The sequence below is a fragment of the Castor canadensis genome, chromosome 1, assembly GCF_047511655.1.
Source record: "Castor canadensis chromosome 1, mCasCan1.hap1v2, whole genome shotgun sequence".
NCBI lineage: Eukaryota > Metazoa > Chordata > Mammalia > Rodentia > Castoridae > Castor > Castor canadensis.
This window is the reverse complement of record NC_133386.1, coordinates 144,849,146-144,864,340: the sequence shown is the minus strand read 5'-3', so window position 1 is coordinate 144,864,340 and position 15,195 is coordinate 144,849,146. Positions and strand designations below refer to the sequence as shown.

The window sequence follows — 15,195 nt, the reverse complement described above, 5'->3', positions numbered from 1 at the left end:
TAACTCACCCCTCTAAGTAAATACATGAAACTAATGGAAACAGCAACCACACCTCTAGAAATACCACATATGATCCAAGTACTGTATTTTTATAAGACACTAAATAAAATTATTTTGCAGTGGCCATGACATGCTGAATTGAACAATAATTTTAAACCACTTTTACTAGAGAACTACTTAAACAGAGTACAACTTTACATTTTTCTGACACTTTAAGGTGACTGATTAAAAGATGCTTGCACATACTTTATGCTTGACTCTGCTGCCAAGCAGAGAGGATGGTTAGATACCGATGGATTCTTGGTTCCTTGTAAGGCTTAGAGCATGAAAACCTTTTTGTTTTCTATGAAAGGATTGGAAATTAGAGGAGATTTGCAGAGCTCATCTATGATTACAAACAAACAAAACAAAATATCCCATCTATCATTGTATGAAGAGATGATAAAATGAACTATTCTGAAGGAGAACCCCTGGGAATATCTTGTTTATATTACTTTAATCTCTTAAGAATTCCTCATAAAGATTCAGATCAGTGTTGATGTTTGAAAAATAAACATTTACTTCATCCAAGAATACAGCAAGAATTTGGGATGGTATCTACTGCAAAGTCCAGTTTAGGCCCAGTTGCCAGTAGAGAAGGTTGAGAATCATTGGGGACCCAACTCTTGAACTGCAGCTCAGATCTCTGGAGCTGTACTCTACTTAGTGTAAGGTTCCCTCACTTATAGTTCCTTTTCTCTAGAACAAACTCAACTCAGGACTCCAGGTAAAGAGAAATTCAAAAGTGACCAAAGAACAAGAAACTGAAAACCCAGAAAATAAGAAAACAAGACCCTCAAAAATCAGAAACCTTGAGTCTATCCTGTGAGAAGATCAAATCCTTATTTTTACAACCTACAACCTATTTGTGAGAAGAGAATTTTTTCCCCATCTTCTCTAGAACCCTCAATAAGTAAAAGGATAATTGTACTTAAACTAGTAACCCCTTTACAATTACTAGAATCCCCTCCTCCCAATCTTTCAGTGCTTTCAACATTGGTGGTGCCTTTCTCTTTTACTTTATTCATGATCTCTTCTGGATGATACTTACTGGACCCAAAAAGCACTCCCTAAGATGTGAGACAGATGTTCCTGCAATTGGTCACTCATTATCTAGGACATGGGAGGCCCAGAACCTCGTGTACTAATGTGGGCTGTGTGGGTTGTACAGGCACCTGTAGCACAGTCTATAGAGGCACTGATTCACTCTCCTTGGGGTTAGGATGAGAAACCAGAAAGGAATATAAATTTTTGTATTTCTATTTTAGCTGGGAGACCTCTCAGTGATACCCTCTTACCTACACAAGTAGCTCAGGTGAAATTACCTGTGTTTCTCCTTGTCACTGCATTTCCCCATTCCAAGGATTCATCTGGCTGGACCAGGATTATTTGTGCCCTCCAAGTTCATACTATTTTTTAGATAGGATAAGTAGTGCTTAGGAATATTTGAATGCAGGGCCTGTGTGGAAGGAGGAGTCCATTCATCACTGGATACATTCAATGATTCCTCCATTCAGTCAGAGAACATTTCCTAAAAATTTACTATGTGCTAAGAGATGCAGGTATATGGAAGGAGATAGCATTACTAACCTGAGGAAATTTAGTGCTATGTTTGGGAAAGAGGCTAATAAACATATAATTCACGTACACACAATATCTTTTGTTGAAAAGGATATTGTTGTAAACATAGGTCAACACTGACCAAATTGTATATGAAAATATGCACATTCCATTGCATCAGAACATACCATAATAAAGCAATGAAAAATGCTTTATTATCAAATACTGTTAGAGAGTGTTTACTTCAGCAGCACATATACTAAAATTGGAACGATACAGAGAAAAGATTAGCATGGCCCATGTGCAGGGATGACATGCAAATTAGTGAAGCATTCTATATTTTTAAAATAAACAAACAAAAACTATTGGAGAATGAGTTCAGTGATGGAGCTTTTATTTGTATCCTTAAGAACTTTTGACTTATAGCAACATTGCTTTTAAAGATTTGATAATGATCTTTAATAAGAACCACAGTTTACATTCTACCAAGTACACACTTACAAATGCACACACAGAGGATTTAATATATTCTTAAAACAATGCTTATATTATTGAAAGAAATAGTATTTGCTTCTTCACTTTTAAGAAATACTTGTGCTAACTCACTAGTACTATTTTACTACATATGACATAAAATACACTTTCCAAAAACAATTAAGCAGAGATAACCTTGACTGCAGATGTCACAGACTTTTTTCATTAATCCTCTTATGTCATATCAAACTGAAGTGAGAGGAAAGATATTTCTCATTTGATTTTTCCAATCCTTCAAAGTGATCTGATTCTGCCTTCCTGATCCCTCAAAGGCAGTGGATTCTCCTATAAGTTAGGCTAGATTCAATTCAGATATAATTTAGATGGAACTTATTTAATAGAAATCACACTCCCAGTGGTCTTGAAGTTGTTAAACTTGTGTTCTAGCCACAAGTTTATACTGTTAATTATGCTGTTAATACTTCCCTTAAATTGCCAGCTAGACATAGGGTCTTGTGCATGGAAAAAAACCCTTATGTGTTTGCAGTCTTTGATTTCCTGTCTCAAGGTGGTCCTGTTAAGATGGTTGACTTTCCGCTTTGACACCACCTTCATTCTAAAGATCAGTTCTAACACTTGTACTTCAATCCTATTCCAGGAATATCACACTCCAGCTGTGAGTTCCAGCTACTTTCCCTGACTCTTTCTGATGACTTACACATTAGCTTGCAGCTTGGATTCAGTCATTACAGTCTTTGTTGAAGATGTTCATAAATCTATATACTTTGAATAGTGTTTCCTGCTTGACTTCAGAACATCAAACCAGACTAGTGTATTTATCTATAAAACAGTTTGGATATTCTTCATCAAACTAATGCATGAATGAGGTCAAACACTGTTATGCCAGAAGAAATATTGCAATCATGCAGACAGTTTTGGCTGTATTCAGTTTTTATGATGGGTTGACATGGTATGTGATGCCACCTAAGATTGGCCACTTCTTTACCGTTTTATCTCCAAAAACCAGTTTCCTTATGTTTTACTCCTGACACCAGAATCACCATCAAGGATCTTTTCTTTGATACACTGAAGAATTTAGGAAAAGACAAAGACTATAGGTTATAGCATGACTGAAAAAGCCTCTTAATTTCTCTTCTTGTTTAGAAAGATGACAGAGAATCTACTGGAAAGAAAATGGAAAACTTGATTATTTACACCTGCATTTGGTGAAATTAAAGCTAAACTCTGTTCCATAATAAGTAAGCTAGAAAACAAAACTACTAAAGGTGATTTGTTTTATTTTTTCAAATCCATATATTTATACTCTTTTACTTTGGTTCAAATCACAGCATATAATTTTGCATATTACATTACAACATGGAATTTTCTCTGAAGAGATTTCCTGTCAATATCCAAATCATTGTTAAACAATGCCTCTACATATGACAGCACTTTGCTGGCAAAGGCTGTCACATCCTTGTTTCATTATATTAATAGATAGTCAGGTGTATGGTGACATCCCTCAATTCTACATCTTTAATATTTTTATTCAGAACCACCTCTTATTTGAAAGCAAATGTCAGCAAAGGTCATAAGGCACTTTTACTTCTCTAGCAATATTTGTCTACTTCATCTTGCTCAAATGAATTCTCTTTGTCTGCAGCTCACTTGCCTCATGACCACTTACTGACTACTACTCTAAAAATATTTTAAAATAGTGCACAGGTCTTCATTTACACTGCCACCCTGGTTCACCAATACATTTTCATCCAGGGCTACTTCCTTTTGGCTCTATACTCCACAGCTATTTGCTAAACTTATCTATCTCATACCAGCATCAGCCATAGTCATCCATGGTGCCTGAAATTCTAGCAGATGTCAGTAATCTAGATTCCCCAGGTTGTTGTGAGAAAATGTCAACGATGTTTTTCCATGCAGCTCTGATACTAAGAACACATTTTTTGGGTTTTTTTTTTTTTTATCTAAAGAGATCCAAACTATTTTTATAGCCAATTCTGTTGTCATAGACAACATGATTTAGAATCTCTCATTCCAGCAAACATCTTAATTTCACACAATGCTCCCCTCCAAGAATGATGCTGGTTTGAAGGAAACAGAATTAGGAAGCAGCTTCTTTCCCCCATACTATCAATTGAGAACCTCTCATGTCACCAACACTGTACCTCTGCCACTTCCCAGAGAGGCTCTCCTGTCATCTGTAGGTTTGATTTTGCCAGCATCCATTAAGTCTTCCTCTATGGGAAGTGGAAAAGTGGAATAGAATACCTGATACATGAGAGGAAATCCCGGAGTTTTTTTTTCTTTTTCTGGGATGACATGGTCATCTAAATACTATTATAACCCTCTTTAGGGTAGAGGCATCATTGGTGACATACATGCAGCTTCTCACCAGAATTCATCATGTACTCTTTCCCCCTCCTTAGACAAAAATCCACTGCAGTCTCATTCACTCGCCCTCAAAGATCCAACTCTAGACATGAAGTGGAATGGATCCAATGATGTTCATTCTATTTCTTGATGTCATTTGCTTAATTTGAATACATTGTGAGTGGAAGTGTTCTATAGGGAAGAGTAAACGAGTGCCATAGTAAATTTAATATGTACTTGTGAGATATAGTACTTTCTGATAAGATGGTCTTATCCGATGATCTTAAACAGAGAAACACAGCTTTGGTGAATATGGATTCCTTCTTTCATTATACACTGACTTATCTCTAACCATTGGGTAATGCAAGAAAGTTGAACTTAAGAACTTAAAAATGTCAGGTGCCAGTAGCTCATGCCTGTAATCCTTACTACTTGGGAGGCTGAGATTGGAGGATTGAGGTTGGACCAGCCTGGGCAAATAGTTTATAAGACCCTGTCTCCAAAAAAACCAGAGTAAAAAGGACTAGAAATGTGGCTCAGGCGTTAGAGTGCCTGTGCTATCCTTGCCAGAGTGAAGCACTGAGCTCAAATCCTGGTCCCACATTAAAAAAAAATAACATAAAATGCAGATCTATGAACCCCCAAATCTGTTAATATATAAAATTTATAAATTAAAGCATATTTTGATAATTACATTTCTAAGGTGTTAAGCAGCATTTTATGATGAGTACATAGATTGTTGTAACAATATACAACTAACATAACAAATATGGCATATAAGAAAAAGTAATCCAAATTGACTACTTGTGTTATTGCAATGTAACAAAGGACACAATAAAACTTACTGAAATAATTAATGTCAGTGCTTCTCTAAGTTTTTCTTGATTACAGTATTCAAACCTACCTTGCTGGTAAATTGTTTACTACTAGAAATAATTTTGTACCCTTTAGAACTCAATATTCTGCCCTTTCCTCTATCAAAAGGAGTCAGGAATTTCCAAAAATTTGTAACAACGAATAGTAGGACAGGAAAATCTCAAGATGTATGTTCACTTTAGTAAAATAGTGCAGATTCTTGGGTCTTAAGCATGTTCTCTAAAACTCATCTCCAAGATGATACTTCCATTTCTTCTTGTAATTGTCTATATCTCATGTGGAAAATCAAATCACAAAAAAATGAAATGATGCTCTTAAAAATTATGAATCCATATCTTAGCTTCTAATTTTAAGCAGCTTAATTTAGGGTACAGTTGAAATCTAAATATTGCATTTTTCAAGGTATATGAATTGATGTTTTGGTACATATATGTTGGGGATAGATTGTCACAATCAAGCTAATTAAAATTACTATCACCTACACATAGTAACCGTTCCTTTTTCTCCTTGTGATGAGAAGACTTGATTTAATGCTTGCTCTCTTCTCCGATTTCAAGTATATAGTACATTATTATAACTGTGGTCCATATAATGAACATTAGATTTAAGGAACTTACTCATCCTGCATAACTGAAATTTTATCCTGTTAGGGGGCAAGTCATACTGTGAGGGGGAGGGTGAATGGAGATGTTAAAGAAGGGTGAATATGTTCAAGGTACTTTATATAACTGTATGAAGACAAAACATTGAAATATGTCAATGATGAAGGAGAATGGTGGTGAAGATGAACATACCAAGGTACATTGTAAGCATATGGAAATGTCACAATGGAACCTACTGTGCAACTAATGTAAGCTAATAAACTTTTTTAAAAGAATTTTCCTTTGGACTTGTTTATGTGGGCCTGTGTTGTTTGCTGAATTGGCTGTAACTGTACTTGTGTATGTCTTGACAACTATAGTAAAGTCTGAGTAAAACACTCATGATTTCTTGATCTGCACCATGTACCTCTATTGTCTCTTCTCCCTATTAGCAGAAGATAATCAGGGCATTTGTAGTAAAAATGCAGACAAGGTTTTTGAATATTCTGGTAGCTATTAGTCTGGGGGAATTCACCTAGAGGATGAATAATATACTTTTATTTGCTGATTCAGCATCCAAGGATTCAACTAGTTGCAAATCAAAAATATTTTAAAAAAAATGTGTCTATACTAAACATGAAGATTTTCAATATTGTAAGTAGTCTCTAGATGATTTAAAATATAAGGGAGGATGCACATTGCTTATATGTAAACACTGCTAGGTTTATATAAGAGACTTGAACATCCAAGGGTTTTGGTAACCACAGGGGTCTTAGAATTAATCCCCTACTGGTACTGATGATTGGCTCTATGTACATCAGCTCCATTTTATACTATCATCATTACTGAAAGCTCTACTTTACAAATTCAAAGAAAGACTTGAATACCTCAGAGGTCCATCCATATGGTAGTTTGAAACCCACTGGTGTAATAACTGACATCTGATTAAATTCAGGTATTTCCATTTCAGATTTTATATTTAAAATGTCCCAGGGCTCTGTAAAAAGGTTTAAAAAAGATAACAACACAGATTGCTCCAGGGAATGCTCTAATTATAACAGCTCTTTTGGACCTCAGGGTTGAAGACTTCATTAGGGAAATCCTCTAGGCTGGTTCCTTAGTGCATTCAGGATTGTGTCCTTTAATAAAACAGTACTCTTTAGGCTGGGATAGAATAAGTCACACCCAGATGGTGTCCCAATATAGGGATATTTGGGAAACTGTGATGGAGGTTACTAATTAGGATAAACACTAGCAGGCTGAAGAAGCCACACCTTTCTTCATTTGTTACTTCTCCATCACTGCGCTCTCCCATGTTTGCACCTGCCAGCACTCCAGGTGAGAGTGGGTAAGTTGCTGAGGGGAAATCAATCCTTTTAAGGAGTCTGAAGCTAGACTATGATCATGGAGGAGGAGGGTTCTGCCTATTACTCTCTGCATCTCTCTCTTTTCTGACTTCTAAAGGGAATAGGAGCTCTTTATGAATCCCTTTCTGCATCTTTTCTGTAGATGCATATAGTCTTGACCGAGGGTCTAGAGTGACTTCACAGGATGTACTTGAGCTTGGGCATTGGGGTCAGCAGGATCAGGACAAAACATAACCCTTCTGCCCTGGTAACACTGGCAGGAGTTTTGAAGTGAGACTTCCCTGCTGACCACACAGGCTGTGTGATAACACTGATTAACGTGTAGGCAGGCAGAACTTTTGTGTCCTTAGGAAAACTGAGCTTGCTGAGATGTGGGTGACAGGGAGGTCATAAGCTTTCTTTAGCCTGGTGATCAAACTTGAGGTTTTCTAAGTCAAGGCCTTCCCACCCCTCAAGTCCGAGGTCTCCAGATCCTCCTCTCTTCTCACACTTCTCTTGAGGGGCTGAATGGGTTAATTTGAGAATGCTGCTAAGACCCTGTTTATTCACATATTCAACTAACTTATTAAACCCCTCCTATGGTGATAGTAAGTGATAACGAAATACAGATAGCAGAAATAAGTGATACATGTTTCACAATTCTTGTTTTTCAGTAGTGACATCTGAAATCAGGCTTTGTGCTTTCTAGGGAAGCACTCTAGCACTTGACCCATGCCCTCAGACCTTTTTGCTTTACGTTAGTTTTCAAATATGGTCTTTCTTTTGCTCAGGCTGGCCTGACGTGAAGTACTTCAACTTATGCCTTCAGGTAGCTGGGATGACAGGTGGTTTTGTGATAGGGAGTCTTGCTAACTTTTTCCACAGATTGGCCTCAAACTGCAATCCTCCAGATCACCCCCTGTCAAGTAACGGGGAGTTTAGGTGCGAGCCACTGCACCTGGTCATACTTTACAAGCTTGAAGCAAAAACCATTTTTTTGTTGTTTAGGATAGCTACACATGGAGTTTTATTGTGACATTTCCGTGTATATATGTATTATAATGTGAATTTATTCAACCCCTCTATTTTTCTCCTTTCTCCTTTAGTCCACTCTTATGTTGATTTCAACAGGTTTAAAAATTCTATATTCATTCTTGTATAGAAAATACATCAACCATTTTCACCTTCTTAACTTCCTTCCTGTTAGTGACCTCTCTTTAGCATAACTTGTTTTTTATAATATTGCTTGTATTTGTACTGTGTCTACCTCCTACATATGAGAGAAAACATGTGCTCTTTGTCTTTCTGAAACTGGTTAACTTCACTTAAGGTGACGTTCTCCAATTGCATCCATTTTCTTTCAAAGCACATGGTTTCATTCTTCCTTATGGCTTAATAAAAGTCCATTATTTATGTGTATATAGATCATATTTTCTTAATCCATTCATCAGTTTTAGGTGATTGGGGTTGTTTCCCTAGCTCAGCTATTGTGAACAGCACTACAATAAACATTGGTGTGCAAGTGTCTTTATTATATCCTGACTTACATTCCTTCGGATATATCCCTAGAATTGGAGTTGGTGGATCATATGGCAGTTCTATCTTTAATTTCTTGAGCTGCCTCCATACTGTTTTCCATAGTGCTTGTACTAATTTACATTCCCACCAATAGCCCGTGGGGTTCTTTTTTTCCCACATCCTTGCCAATCTTGATGATAGCCATTCTAAGAGGAGTGGAATCTTAACGTGGTTTTGATTTGCATTTCCTTTATGGTTAGGGATGCTGAACATTTCTTCATGTATCTTGGGCCATTTGGGCTTCTTCCTTTGAAAAACCTCTGTTCAGTTCATTTGCCCATTTTTTCGTTGGGTCATTGATTTTTTGGGAGTTTACTTTTTTGAGCTACCTGTATATTCTGGATATTAATCCCTTATCAGATGTACAGCTGGCAATGATTTTCTCCCATTCTGTAGGCTGCCTCTTCAATCTTTTGTTGTGCAGAAGTTTTTTAATTTCATGTACTACCTTTGTCAATCCTTTCTCTTAGTTGCTGAGCCATTTCAGTTTTACTTAGATGTATTGGATATTTTGAATTCCATGTTTATCTGTTATCAAAGCTTTATATTATATCATAATAAATATAATTGCAGAATAATTTCCCATATTGTTTTTGAAAAATATTATTTCTATAATAAAATATTAAGTTTGAATTTACTTTATCAAAGTTCATTGACCATTTTTAATGAATGTTTTATATGCAGACTTTAGAGTTTGTATTTCCAGCTGGGCACCTGTGGCTCATGCCTATAATCATAGCTACTTGGGAAACTAAGATGGAGAGGTTCACAGTTTGAGACCAGCTTGGACATAGAATAAGAGATCAGGTATCCAAAATAAACAGAGCAAAATGGGCTGGAGCTGTGATGCAAGAGCTAGAGTACCTGCTTTTGGAGTGCAAAGTTTTGAGGGAAAACCCCAGTTCTACAAACAAAAACAAAAACAGCTTGTGTTTCCAATAACACTGGAATCTCATTATCACATTATAAATTTTTAAAAAATATCTAATTTGGTGAGTAAAAAATACATTTAATTTTAATTTGTGTTAAATTGCACAAGATTGAAATTGTCAATGTTTATACTTATTTTCCTGTAATATTTTTCATTTATTTGATTATCAATTTTTCATTACACCTTATTCATTAATGGTATTAATTTAGATCTTCCTTGCATGTTACATTTATTTCTCCATTTTATTTTTCATATTTTCTTTTATGAATGTATATTCACTTAAAATATTTTAAGCCAATGGTACCAATGTTTCCTTTTGTACTTTGTATCTTTGGTGTCAGGTTCAGAAATCCTTTACCCCATGAAGTCAATGAATAATCACATTGCTTTTAAATGTTTAAGGTTATTCCCATAAGTGTGTTTGTGTATAATATATGGACATATATCCAAATCTCTCTGAACATTATTTTTTGCTACTGTTTATATTGTCTGCATCCCAATTCCTTCAGATTTTTATTTTAAATATTTATTTACATATTTATTTAAAATATTTTTTCTGGTTTTGCCTAGAAAGATCAACCTAAATTGTAAAATGAGTCAAATAAGACATATAAGTATAAAAAAGAGAAAGACTCCTTAGCCCTGTGCCATTTCCACTAGAATCCCACTTCCTGGGGACTAGTCAGAAAGTCTGACTAGTCTTTCTAGATGATTAGTCATATAAACAAACTATTCAGCTGTAGCATGATGATAGTTTTCCTAAAGACCCTCAGTATGGTTACTTTAATATTTTATTTTTAACTTTGTAGAAAGGTTTAAATTCTAATTTCAGACTTGTATGACAATGTTAATTTCACTTCCAGAATTTCAACAATAGAGAGTGTTTAATAATTTTGAGTAGATTTTGATATTATAGTGAAATTCTAATAAACTAAATGATCAATTTATAAAAATAAGTAATACATTGAAATCTCATTTAAATTTTATGGTAATATTCTCTGTGATTTTATATATATTTGAAATGTTCCATAATTAACAGTAGAGTTAAAGAAAAAACAGAGAGAACAACCTGATTAAATATACCTGATGAGTGGCTTTGGTCCTGATCACATGTACTTAGAAGTCTTCCATTCTCCATTACTGCTTTTGGCCTTGATTTTGAATATTGCTAATAACACAATTCTAATCCTGAGGAATGAACAGAGAACAAAAGAATGCAATGAATAACAATATGTAATGAGATAATCGTCCTCCTCAGTCAAACACAGTAATCTGTGTTACTATACTTCCTCTTTAACAGCTGTTTTCCTGACCCAGATCATGACCCCATTATTATAATGAGGTATTATGTAATATTATGAGCTAGACTTACATATTGTTCTAAATTCTTTGAATGGCATTTTTTTAAATCTTTACATAAACATTATTAGATACGTGTAATTTACATCACTATTTTATAGCTGAGCAAAGAAAAGTTAAGTAATTTTCTGTTGTCTACACATTAACTAGATAAACCAGATTTCAAACCTAGCAGTCTTGCTATGGAGCCCCAGCACTAGTCAGTGCTGCATCCTCATGGCTGACAGCAACCCATGCTCAATGGTCTCTCACTGTTGGACAAATGCCTGTAGAAATAAATACAAATGGAAAACACACATTCATACATAGACACACACTTCTGCTCAACTTCATGTAAAAGGTTAAAGTGGCATACCACATACAAAATCTGATGGCTTGCTTTTCCCATAACAATCTGTCATAGTCATCTTGCTATATCATCAAACTTAGAAGTTGTATCATTTCAAATTTTGTCAAAAATGAATGTAAAATATGATGTCTCATTTGTTATTTTAAGTGCATGTTCATGTGTCACATTTATCATTCAGTTTTACTTCTTTTGGTGAACAGGAATTTAAAGTTTTTCATTGATTTTCTAATGGATACTGTGTATTGATTACTGACTGTAAGAGATCTTCATATGTTAGGAATGACAATATTTTTGTTAGATATTTTGTAAATATTTTCCCAGATTGAAAAAACTTAAATAACTTTTACTGTGTACATTTAAGGTATACAATATTATTGAGCCAGGCATAGTGACACATGTCTATAATACCAGCACTTGGGAGGCTGAGACAAAAGAGTGGCAAGTTTGAGTCTCAGCCCTGGCTTCATAGTGAAATCTTGTCTCAGAAAGAACACCCAACTAATAATACCATGTCATTTGGTATACTTAAAGAGTGCAAATGTTACTATAGTGAAGCAAATTAATATATGCACTATTTTACACAGTTACCTTTTTTGTTTGTTTTGTGATAAGGGCAGATAAATTCTTTTCATTTAGCATGAGTCAAAATTATAAGACTGTTTTGTTACTTATAATCCTCATGTCCTTTTGTTCTCTCTACCAGCTCATCCTACATATCTGCTACTTAATATCCTTTTGCCTACATCTCCCCATTTCCAAACCACTCCAAATATAAATATATATATTATTCTAGGCATATATATTTAAATATAATATTTGTATGTTTAAATACATTTATATACAAATGTATTCACACATGCACACACTCCACAGTTTCTTTAAACATCCATTGGCTGACATTGAGGTTATTCCTATATCTTGGCTGATGTGAATGATATAATTTATATGGGAATTCAGGTGCCTTTATGAGGGGGTAAGCTTATTCTCCTTTGGGTATGTACGCAGAAAAGGGATTACTAGATCACATGGTAATATTGTTTTTAATTTCTTTAGAACTCTATACTGTTTTCTATAATGGCTATATGTAATATTCTTATTTAAGATGCTATGTTACTCCTATAGAAGCTTTAAATATATTCTATACATATATTATTCATATTTAGTTCATATATGCATTCATCAGAATATATAATATTTACTATACATAAATTATAATACATATTGCATACTCTAGTTTGTTAGTTTGATACAGAGTGAGGAAGGCTCAAAGCGACCAGTTTGAGAATATTTCTGAGTTCTTTTTCATCTTCTGTGTAATAGGAATAAACAATAATAACTATCTCATATGTTCTTAAAGTGGCTAAAATGAATGGAAAGAAACTGTTAATAATGAGTACCACCAGGAAATGTCCAATAGATAGCAATTAGTGCTATGATTCCCAAAGGACCCTGTGTAAAGAGAGATAAAATTGTGTAGAAAACAGACAAGGATATATTTAAGAGTGCTACTGCAGGTAATTATGAAAGAGGCCACTATTTTTACTGATGTTCCAAGGAACCCTGTTTGTGTTGGAAATAAATGATTTGGGCAAGAGACATTATCAGAGAATGCTACTTCTTTTAGCTTAACTTTCCATTCCTTACTTGGAGTGATTCTTTGGGATGACTTTTGTAAATTCAATGGAAACATTCAGCTTTCATAAATGTTATCAGACAGTATACAGCACAAAATCTAACTATTTTAAAGTCACATAATATGTTTGTTCTCAAACCTATGTAAAAGGAAGGATGACCAGTAAGCAGCAATCTCATCTCACCAGCACCACTCACTAGATGGTCCAGCTGAAGGTTGGTCATATACAACACTCAAAATGAATCTTTCCCACTGGTGTAGTAAAGAGTTCAAGGAGGAGAAAATTGAAATGGCTTCCAGTTGTCAAAACTACTGAGCAAAGAGAACTGCTTTTTTGGCATAGATAGGACAGCTATTAAAGGACAGAAATCTATACCTCATTTTAGATACTGATTAATAAAATAAATTTCTTAGATTTTCTAAAATCAGTGATTCATGTATTTCCTTTCTTTTCACTATTCTATAAGTAAGAATTACTATTCATGGGAGAGGAGAACCAAACCTCTGTGACAGAATTTGTCTTCCTGGGTCTCTCACAGGATGCACAGACACAAGTCCTGCTCTTCTTTCTTTTTCTGGCCATCTACCTGCTGACCGTGCTGGGAAACCTGCTGATCATCGTGCTCATTCACATAGACTCCAGACTCCACACACCCATGTACTTCTTCCTCAGAAACCTGTCCTTTGCTGATCTCTGTTTTTCTACTACCACAGTTCCCCAGGTGCTCGTCCACTTCCTGGTGAAGAAGAAAACCATTTCCTTTGCTGGATGTGCAACACAGATAGTTGTGTTACTTCTGGTTGGGGGTACAGAGTGTGCACTGCTGGCAGTGATGTCCTATGATCGGTATGTGGCTGTCTGCAAGCCTCTGCATTACTCCACCATCATGACACATTCGCTATGTGTCCAGCTGGCCATGTGGTCCTGGGCCAGTGGAGCATTTGTGTCTCTGGTGGACACTATGTTCACACTGCATCTTTCCTACCAAGGAAATAATATCATTAACCATTTTTTCTGTGAACCTCCTGCCCTCCTGAAGCTGGCCTCAGCAGATACTTACAACACAGAAATGGCCATCTTTGCAATGGGTGTGGTAATCCTTTTAGCTCCTGTCTCCCTCATCCTGGTCTCCTATTGGAATATCATCTCCACTGTGACTCAGATGCAGTCTGGAGAGGGCAGGCTCAAGGTCTTCTCTACCTGTGGTTCCCATCTTCTTGTTGTAGTTCTCTTCTATGGCTCAGCAATATTTGCCTACATGAGGCCAAACTCCAAGATAATGAATGAAAGGGATAAAATGATCTCTGTGTTCTACTCAGCAGTGACACCCATGCTGAACCCCATCATTTATAGCCTGAGGAACAAGGATGTCAAAGGGGCTCTCAGGAGACTAACTGCAAAATAGTTTTTGGGAGATGGTGATTATTGTGTCTGATGACCATTTTAGGAATGTGGAAAGGAGATTCTCTGCCAGTGCCTGGCAGAGCTATTTTCTTAACTTTGCACATACTCTTAGGAAAGTTCTACCATTCATTATTCCTTAAATGTATTCTTTGTCAATTTCACACATTATTAAAATTAGATTGAAGACCATGTTAAAAATATAACACCATTTTATGTCTGTATCTCATACACCATAAATATACCTGTATGTATAATGTGTGTTCAAAAGATTTTTGTCAAATACATGTGAGAATAAAGGAAATTTATTCCTCCCTCTGTCCCTTCTTCGCTTCCCTACTTGTCTTTTCAATGCCCATTCATTTGCTTCTTTTATTTATTTTAATATCTTTCTTGTGTCTGCCAACATGGCTTTCTTTGGGTAGGACATTTATTAAACTATTCTGAGAAGAAATATAGAAAAATAGAAGGAAGAAAAACGTGGAGGAAGGTAATGAATGTGCAGAGTCACAGTGGGAAAACAGTGGTTCAGTTGCAGATTCTGGCATCACTGTTGTCACATAAAGCTTGGGAAGGAGGGGAGTGACAGAGGCTGGCATCCTGGCTTTCAAACAGTAGTTGCCACTTGTCTGAAAAAGCTGAAACTATGAAACAGCTTTGAGATGGGGACAATTCTACA

The 15,195-nt window shown here is 35.6% G+C and overlaps 1 protein-coding gene and 1 non-coding gene across 2 annotated transcripts; both read left to right on the top strand.

The window, feature by feature from the left end:
• The first annotated feature begins 1,834 nt into the window (after positions 1-1,834).
• LOC141416154 (U6 spliceosomal RNA) lies at positions 1,835-1,943 on the top strand. Its single transcript, XR_012441008.1, has one exon. It is a non-coding gene; the product is annotated as a U6 spliceosomal RNA (small nuclear RNA).
• Positions 1,944-13,596: 11,653 nt separating this feature from the next.
• LOC109693782 (olfactory receptor 2D3-like) lies at positions 13,597-14,520 on the top strand. The gene has a single exon (XM_020175337.2). It carries the CDS (start codon positions 13,597-13,599, stop codon positions 14,518-14,520), a length of 924 nt encoding a protein of 307 aa, XP_020030926.2.
• Positions 14,521-15,195: the final 675 nt, after the last annotated feature.

Excerpts from the sequence above, each read along its gene's own strand:
- LOC109693782 (XM_020175337.2), top strand. The coding sequence starts at position 13,597 with ATGGGAGAGGAGAACCAAACCTCTGTGACAGAATTTGTCTTCCTGGGT.